General features: G+C 31.6%; 1 protein-coding gene across 1 annotated transcript; it reads left to right on the top strand.

Moving 5' to 3' along the window:
- The first annotated feature begins 418 nt into the window (after window positions 1-418).
- Window positions 419-8,427, top strand: LOC112710575 (probable pectinesterase 53). Its single transcript, XM_025762851.3, has 5 exons — window positions 419-979; window positions 3,166-3,355; window positions 7,062-7,265; window positions 7,360-7,595; window positions 7,887-8,427. Exons 1-5 carry the CDS (start codon window positions 711-713, stop codon window positions 8,035-8,037), a joined length of 1,050 nt encoding a protein of 349 aa, XP_025618636.1. The 5' UTR covers window positions 419-710; the 3' UTR covers window positions 8,038-8,427.
- Window positions 8,428-9,350: the final 923 nt, after the last annotated feature.

Genomic DNA, 9,350 nt, shown 5'->3' with positions numbered 1-9,350 from the left:
GAGGAGATTAAAATTGAAAAGAAAGAATAGGAGTTTGTTTCGACTCTTTTTTATTTAAATATGTATAAGAAAATAATTAATTCTCATAATGCACATGGATAAAAAATTTGAATAAAATGCGCACAGTTATTTGAAGGACAGCACATAGAAAATAAAATTACATTTCATTTTAAGGATGGTGCATACAAAATGGAGCTTCCAACTCACTTGCATCACTCATGAAATAGAACTATTATTACAGCCAGGACAGATAAAATTCTATTTTGTGGATAATACAAGTAAATTAAGAGTTTCATTTCATGTATACCATTCTTAAAATGGAGTATAATTTCATTTGATGTGTATTACCTCTAAAATGGTAATACGCATTTTATTTCAATTTTTTATTTATGCGCATTTTGAGAAATAATAATTTTCTTATACATATTTAAATAAAAAAAAGCCCAACTCCTTGGTCATATGTCAGAACATTACAATATGCTCTTCATTCCGTTATGTCAAATAAGGAGGGTTAGTTTGGTCAATTACTAAGAAATTCCCATTATGTCATATGTGCCTACTGCCCAGTGGTAATGTCTATAACTCTATATAACAATATTCTCTTGGTTTCAAATTCATCAAGCAGCATTTACATGCATTTTAAATATTAATGTGTTCAGAGTGGTATTGAAGTTATAGCAACATATATAGTATCTAGAATTATTTATGTGATGGCTGTCAAAACCCGTTTCCAAGTGATTATGATGATGATCACTGTGTTCTTTCTTTCATCTTTATGCATCACTTTGGGAACCAAATTAAAATTTGTTGGAGGTAGTGGTCCAGATTTAAGGCTTAGAGATGCTGAGAGTAACAAAGTTAGAATAACGGTAAGTCAAAACGGTGCTGGTGACTTCAAGACCGTTACAGAAGCTGTTAATAGCATCCCTCAATGGAATAATAGAAGATTCATTCTGTACATTGCACCAGGTATTTATAGGTATGTATAATGTATTATTATACCATTTTATATTATGTTAAATGTGCTATCTTAATTAGTAATATATGTTCTTGCGTCAACTTCCCTGCCTTCATTTGATTCTTTTCTTTTCTATGGGCATTAGCTTAGTTTTTCACCCAAAAAAAAAATGTTTCATAGTAACAAAGTTAAAGAACTATTTTAATGAAAAAAAAATTAATCAACAAAGCCTGAATAAAACAAAAGATATATTTTAAGCAAAAATTAATTTTGAATCTTTTTTTTTCTTACACAAATTAAAGAAGAAGGCTAATTATTCCGCCATATTAATTGATTATCACAACATATAATTAAAGAAGAAAGATAAAATATAATAAAATAAAATATAGAATGAATAAATAGTTGGAATCGTATGTGGAATTAAAACTTCATATTTATAGACAATGATAAAATATCTCTTCAATTATTATGTCTCCAAGTGCCATAATGATAATGAAAAGGGTTTAGAGGCTCTGGCTAAGAAAATTAAAGTGGAGAGAAAATTCAAACCTTTTTGTCTATATAAATATGATATTCTAAATTTCAAATTTCTTATTTATCAAAATTTAATTCTTGATTCCTTAATTAACTAATAAGGAGTAAGGAGGATTATATAGTAAAACCCTAATAACTATATACCCTCCAAATTATCTTTCTAATAATGAATTCTTGTTTAAAAAAGAAAACAAAATGCGTTTAGAGCAGGTCTGTAAACAACATAAAATACTTTTTTTTATTATATATCCCAATTTAATTTTTTTAAATGATCTCTTGTTTATCTTTTCAAAAATAGAATATATATTTTTTTATTTATCAAATTGACCCGAATATTAAATACTATACAATGTAAAATTGTTTCAAAATTTATTAAATGGTTTTGTCATATATAATAAGAAAATATTTTATAAAATTTCAGTAAAGTGACCTTTTTATTTAAAGCATCAAAATATAAATTAATTACTGAATAATAGATTATATTTGATAAATAATTATAATTAGTATTGAGACCAATTTGGATAAACAGTTTAAGTTTAATTAAACTCTTATTGAAAAAAGAGTTTAATAATAAATATTTATATTAAAAGTAGCTTAAGTTATTTTGTATTTAGTTTTTTAGTTTTTAAAGTGCTTATTTTAAAAGAAGAGTGATAAAAGATTTTTTATTACAAGAGAAGTCATTTTTTTTAACTTCTTCATAAATACTTAAATAGCTTTTTAAAAAGTTACAATTTAATTTTAAAAATTGCACCAAACATTAATGCTATAAATTTTTATAAATTAAAAATTAAAAAGAAATTAAATTACTTATAGTCCTATTCAAACAAATCCTAAATAAATATAATTTAACAGTTCTTTTAAGCACACCATTAATATTTAAAAATATATAAATTATTTTAATTTTTATCTCTAAATTAATATTAGAGATATAATTATTTATGTATATCCTTTTATTAGTTTAAATTTTTAGAATAAGTAGTATCATGATATTGTATCAAAATTTTGATTACCTAAAAATATAAAGTTTGATATCATTGTTATTTATAAAACCAATTCAACCTAAAATAAATAAAAAGGTGAAAAAATCAAAATTTATGAAAAAAAATTCCCCTAGACAAAAGGTGTATTAGATATATACGTAATTAAACTTTTAAAATAAGTGGTATTATAATAATTATCGAAGTATATTTTAAAAAAATACTATCATAATTGATTTTCTTTTCTTTATATTATTAGAGAGTACTAAAAGTAAAAACTTTAATTTCTTTGACTATTAAAAGTAATTTTTTTTGAGCTTTTGAGTCCTATTTTTGACTTATGAAAAATAGTAATATTAATGTCTGGTGTAATTGTCAAAATCAAATTGCAACTTTTTAAGAAGCTATTTAGGAACTTAATAGAAAAATTAAAAAAATTACTTCTCTCGTAATACTATTACTTTTTATCACATTTTTTTTAAAATAAGCACTTTTAAAACTAAAAATTCAAATACAAAATAATTTATTTATAAATTATTTTTAATATAATTATTTATTATTTAAACTATTTTTTTTTAAAAAAAGAGATTAATTAAGTTATTTTCTCAATCTGGAACTTAGTAGCATTAAAGTTGGTAAAGTTGGAGACTACTAATAACTTGTGTTATGATTAATTATTCAACGGTGTTATAGGGAGAAGATAATGATCCCAAGAACGCTTCCTTTTGTTACATTCTTAGGGGATGCTAGTGATCCACCAACAATTACAGGGAATGATACAGCTTCTATCGTTGGAAGAAATGGAAAACCAATTGGCACTTTCCAGAGTGCAACAGTTGCCGTCGACGCTAACTATTTTCTTGCCATCAACATCAAATTTGAGGTACACTCAAAAACCTTTTTCTGTAGGATTACAACTTAACTCTTAAAATGAAAGCAAACAAATCAAATAGTTTTGGAGAAAAATATACATTTTGTTACTTAAGTATTTAAAAATATTTTTAATATTCAATTTGTTTTAAATTTATTCATAATATTTTAAATATATTTCAATTATACCTAGTCAAAGAAGATGCTAACTGTAACATCCTACCACACAAAACTTTATGTTTAAGCTGTAAAACAGAGGTGGTGTGGTATTACGATCTCTAAAACGATATATATATATATATATATATATATATATATGAAAGAGAGTAATATACGAAGAACCTTGAAAAACAGTTAAAACAAAATCGCAAAATAAAAAGCGCAACGCTCAGGAAACGAGATTACTTGTGTGCTAAGAAACCTAGAGATCATATGTGTAACTAAGTAGAAAGTGGGAATGGAGGATCAAAAGTACAGAATAACAAGTTCCTAACTCAGCTTGCAAAATTAAGGCTGGCCGAAAAATATTTACATATATATACATATTCCGAAAACCCAAGATGCATAGCTGAAACCCTAACTCTCTTTAAATCTCCAAGAGGAACAAAATAAACAAATTGATTGGAGAGAAAGTCAAGTACATATATATAAAGTTGTACATCAAAATAAAATCCAGAGATTACTCCGCTTCAAAAGTCCAGATGCCTAGCAAGGAGTCTCTCGACCTGCATCTGAAAACAACAACACAGTATGGGGGTGAGAACCGGAGGTTCTTAGTATGGTAAAGGTGTCACGCACATAGTATATAATGTCCTGGGAATGCCAGAGGCAATCCTATAGAATGCCGACACTCAAATTATAAAACTTAATTTATTAAACAAAAACCATAAAAAGGGTAGATGTCGAGGGAATTCTAAACTTAACTTAAATTTAACCTTAACACTAAACTTGTCCACCTTTCCTCCGTTCCTCCATCTCCAATGATATTTCACAGACAGTCAAGCAGATAAAAACAAGCATAAGTAGAGTACAAGTTTTGCAGTTAACAATTATACATTTAGCATAGCAAGTACATTTAGGCACACCCAGTTAATGCACAAACAAGTAATTCAAGCAATATGCACATGATGCATGCCTTCCCTATAGCTAATGAGGCTCATCTGTCAGTTATCAAGCCAACCCGACAAGTCCGATTTGCTAAACCATGGACTGTCCCCCGACGTGCATCCCAAGAGTCTATGTATAGCTTTTTCTCAAATATATATAAAATTGCTCAATGGGGGTCAACCTTCCCAGGAATTTAGAGTGTCCAGTCACATCTTACATCGTAAGGTCAATAGAGTATCCAGTGTCGACCTGGAACACGAGGTGGCAAGTCACAGTACTTTATCCAGAAAAACTCGTATCTAAGATCAATTGAGTATATAATGCCAAAATAATATTCATAACCATTGTAATCTTTGCAAAATCATATCATACATGCCATAATATCATATATACTCTAATTATACTCATTTTCATATTTACTTCACCACTTTTTCTATTTTACTTCATCCCCAAGTTATCTCAATTTCCTAGCTTCAACTAATTACTAGGTTTAGTATTACATTTTATAACTAAAAGAATAAAAATAGAGATTTAGAAGTCTGAAATCTGATTTAAAAACACAAAATCCAGTTTTGCAGAAAACATGGGCCACGCGTAGGCGTGGACGTGTAAAAAAACTTGCTCGCGTACGCGTGGATCCCAACCCAAAAGGGTTGGTCGCGTCGCGAGTCACTGGACGCGTACGTGTCGGCATGAAAAAGTCCTTACTCGTGTACGCAAGCTTCCTGCTCGCGTATGCGTGGATCCCAACTCGAAAGGGTTGGTTGCGTCACGAGCAACTGGACATGTACGCATATGCCGGGTCAGGCGTACGCGTGAGCGTATGTTTTTCCAAAATTTTGCATAAGTCAAAAAAGCTGCAGAATTTAACCCTTTTAATCTCAACTTCCGACGCGCATAATTTTTTTGCTTTAAATCATTTTTCCTCCGTTCTTTGAACGACATAAACTTCACGGACCCAATTTTCATACGAAATAAGTTTGAAATCATTTGAAGGTCCGGAAGCCAAGTTATGAGTTGCCAAAGTTCGGCCAAAAACCAAATTTTACAAATAACCTCAAAACCTCATTTTCTTTTTAAAACTCTTTCCAACCTAACTCATCATACCTATAATCATCAATATAACACACTTTTGACAACATCACAATAATCTCTACAATCCTACCATTTCTCAATTCAATAACATCTCACTTCAACCTAAACTTCACAAGTTTATCAACAAACATCAACATACCAACCTATATATACATATTGCCATGATCACAAGTTCTTCAAACATCCTCACATCATCATTCATCATTCCAATACCAACAAAACCAAGTGAACACCACACATGTTCAAATCATATCATTATTACAAAACATCCAATACACAATCATTCTAGCTTATCATTTGGTTCTCTAGCCTAAGTTTTCACACGACATTACATATTATATACGTGAAACCTAAACCATACCTTGGCCGATTTCAACGTATTAACCAAGGCAATCCACAAGGCAAAAGGGACAATGCTTCAATCACCAAAATTCAACTCTAACACCCACGAAACTCTAAAATCAAGCTTCCAGTGATTCCAAGGTCTCCATATCATGCATTTATACACCTAACACATATATATACATACATATACCCAACAATTGAATATCCAACGTAATATAAAAAAGAAGTAGCTAGGGTCTAGGACTTTTACCGTGTCCACGGACTAAACGAACTAAATCCGTCAAACTCCACAAGCTAAATTGAACCTAGAGTACCAAATTAAACAAAATCTCAACATGGATTTTTTTTTAATTTCGAAAATTGAGGGATAGAGAGGTTGGGTGATATTGAAGCTTACCTACGAAATTGATCCGATAGAATTGTAAAGCTCAACGCGATGGACGCGTGGCTGCAAACAGTGCGACGATTGGAGCTCAGATGAAGAAGTTATAGTGGATAGAAATTGGAGCAAGGGTTTGGAACCCTTTTCTTCCCCTCCTTGTGTTTCAGCGTGCTTCTTGCTGAATTGAGGAGGAAGATGAGCTTTAGCTCATTTAAATGATGGGTCCGGTTGGATTTACGGGCTCGATTTGGATCCGGTTCAATCAGTTCAACTCGTTCGACCAAATCTTGAACCAAAATTTTTAAAATTAGTATCAAAATTTTTGTTTTAAAGAGCTCTATCCTATTTTAATATAAGATTTTTATTTCTAATTTTTCTTATTAAAATTCAATTTATTAGCTAATTATTTACTAATTTTGGCGGGGTTTACACTGACGCGAGAATAATGTTTTAAAAGATGAATTTTATATAGATTTAGTTACTCTTTTAATCTTTTCTAGTGTAAAAAATGTTAAAATTAACTAAATATTTTTTTGATCTCTACAAATCGAAGGTATTCACATTTAAGAATTTAATTTGATCTTTGATCACGTGCCTTTTGAAAAAAATATTATAATAATTTTAAATTTTTTACATAAAAAGAACTTAATTACAAAATTAAAAACAATGTAAGAACTTAATTAAAAAATATAAAAATCTAATAGTAAATTTGGTGAAACTACAGGACTAATATATATATATATATATATCACGTTTGTGAAATGAAAATGTTGTAAGATTGTTAAAACAGAACACAGCTGCACACTGGATTGGAAGGAGAGGGGAACAAGGAGTGGCGCTTCGAATTTCAGGGACCAAAGCTGCATTTTACAATTGCACATTCTATGGCGCTCAGGACACACTATATGATCACAAAGGCCTTCATTACTTCAACAATTGCCTCATTCAAGGTTCTGTTGATTTCATCTTCGGCTCTGGCAGGTCCCTTTACGAGGTCTGCACTCTTTTTATTACTTTCTACAAACTCAATTTAATTACATATGCTTCATCCCTTTCCTAATACATTCTTATATTTGAATTACATAAAGAACTGCTATCTAAATTCCACAACAAGGAAGGTGGCTTCCATCACAGCTCAAAAGCGAACAAATTCATCAATGGAGAGTGGATTTTCATTCAAAAACTGCACAGTCACAGGGAGTGGCCAAGTTTTTCTTGGACGAGCATGGGGCGATTATTCAACGGTTGTTTTCTCTTACACCTTCATGGACAAAGTTGTCCTTTCACAAGGATGGAGTGACTGGGGTGATCAAAAGCGCGACTTGTCCGTGCAAATTACCTTATTTGGAATCTTTTCTTTTTTTAATATAAATTTAAATTTAATGCACCGTTGTCTAATTATATTTATTTGTTTATAATTATTCGTTTTATCAATATAAAAATTAATTATTTTTACTGATAAAACATTACATTATTAAATATACATGTAAAAGTAAAATAAAACAGTGCATCAAAAATAAATTATTTTAATATATATTCGTTTATGCAAATAGTGACATTTAAATCAACTATGTAGAGTTTGGTCTTAATTGGTCTTGGCTTTCGTGTGTTTCAGGAGAGTATATTATGGAGAATACAAGTGTAGTGGCCCTGGGGCTAATTTGACTGGAAGAGTTCCATGGGCAAGGATGCTTACAGATGAAGAGGCCAAGCCCTTCACTGGAATTCAATTTATTGAAGGAGATTCTTGGCTCATCAGCCCCTGACCTTATAATTACAATCTTCAACTCTTTCACTCATTGGGGTCAACCCATCTAATTTTTTTACTATTATCAAGCCAAATTATGAGAATGGAAGAATGTTGAGACTTTTAAATTGAGTAGAGAATCCAATCCCTTTTGGATTTTTATGTGTTATTGCAATGGTTCTTGTTTTATAAATGTCTACATAATTGACCTTTGACAGTTCGAGTCTATGCATATTCATAGTGTGGAGCCTTCAATATGTTAGTGTTACAAGACATGAATTTGCCTCTTGTGTTAACAAAGTATGCCAGTTTATGCATGCTTCAAGGAACACTCCAAGTGAATTTTAAGGTATTCCAAGGACTTTTGTACACTTGCCCTTCATCTAGAAAAATCTGTATCTCTTTGACATTTCAGATTACACATTTAAAATAGTACATACGATATAAGAATAATTCGATGCACAAGCATCTCGTATCAACTATTAACATAGGAGTCAAAATATGTTATGTCCAAAAAGCATAATATACACGGTCTAACATGATATTACATTAGTAGTTGTTTCTATGATTTGAACTCATGACCTTAAAAGTCATATATAGATTGATACGTAGCCTAAGAACTCGGTCAACCGACTATATCTCCACACACAAACCTCGGCCAGCAAAGCAAATCTCATCTAATAACAAACACCGCCAAAACCGACGATAAGTGCATAACTCAGAATCACAACTGACTACACCAACGGCATCAGGATAACCTCGGTCAACACGAATAATCCCTAAATAAACTCCAACTGAACGAGTTCCCAAACGCCTATATAAACAAATTAGTAACCTCGGGGCAAGGCAGGTCACAAAATTCACTCTGATTTACTTCTCTCATTTTCTTATAACTCACATTCTTACTTGAGTGTCGGAGTCCTTTTTGCAGGTGCTCCCGCCGTGGTGTTCCAACCCAGCCGACGTATACCTCTTCCACCTGAGCACAGCAGCAGGCAGAAGGAGTCACTATACCTCGGCCCTATACGCACGGAATATTTGGCGCCCACCGTGGGGCCACGTAAAACTAACCCCACCTTTTTCCTTTATATTTCTACCTCTTGAGTTTTCTTTTTCAGATCACACGATTTCCAGACATGGCAGACAACGGAGTCCACCAGCTCACGCAAGCCGAACTTATGGCCCAGATGGCTGAACTTCAAGCAGAGGTCAAAAGACTGGCCGAGTTGTCAGCACAAAACAACACCAACAAGCGAGATGAAGGCAATCCCAAGAGCTCGTCCCCAGCCGTTACTGACCTACTAATCACCAACCCCCCGAAGGAGAGATTAA

Source organism: Arachis hypogaea, chromosome 9 (genome assembly GCF_003086295.3).
Source record: "Arachis hypogaea cultivar Tifrunner chromosome 9, arahy.Tifrunner.gnm2.J5K5, whole genome shotgun sequence".
Classification (NCBI taxonomy): Eukaryota; Viridiplantae; Streptophyta; class Magnoliopsida; order Fabales; family Fabaceae; genus Arachis; species Arachis hypogaea.
The sequence above is the reverse complement of the archived record's forward strand: the minus strand, read 5'-3'. Positions and strand labels throughout refer to the sequence as shown.

What these genes read in the sequence shown, in the direction of transcription:
- LOC112710575 (XM_025762851.3), top strand. Translation starts at nt 711, where the DNA reads ATGGCTGTCAAAACCCGTTTCCAAGTGATTATGATGATGATCACTGTG. An exon ending in ATTGCACCAGGTATTTATAG is followed by an intron (nt 980 to 3,165) that starts GTATGTATAATG and finishes ACGGTGTTATAG; the next exon opens with GGAGAAGATAATGATCCCAA. An exon ending in GGTGATCAAAAGCGCGACTT is followed by an intron (nt 7,596 to 7,886) that starts GTCCGTGCAAAT and finishes CGTGTGTTTCAG; the next exon opens with GAGAGTATATTATGGAGAAT.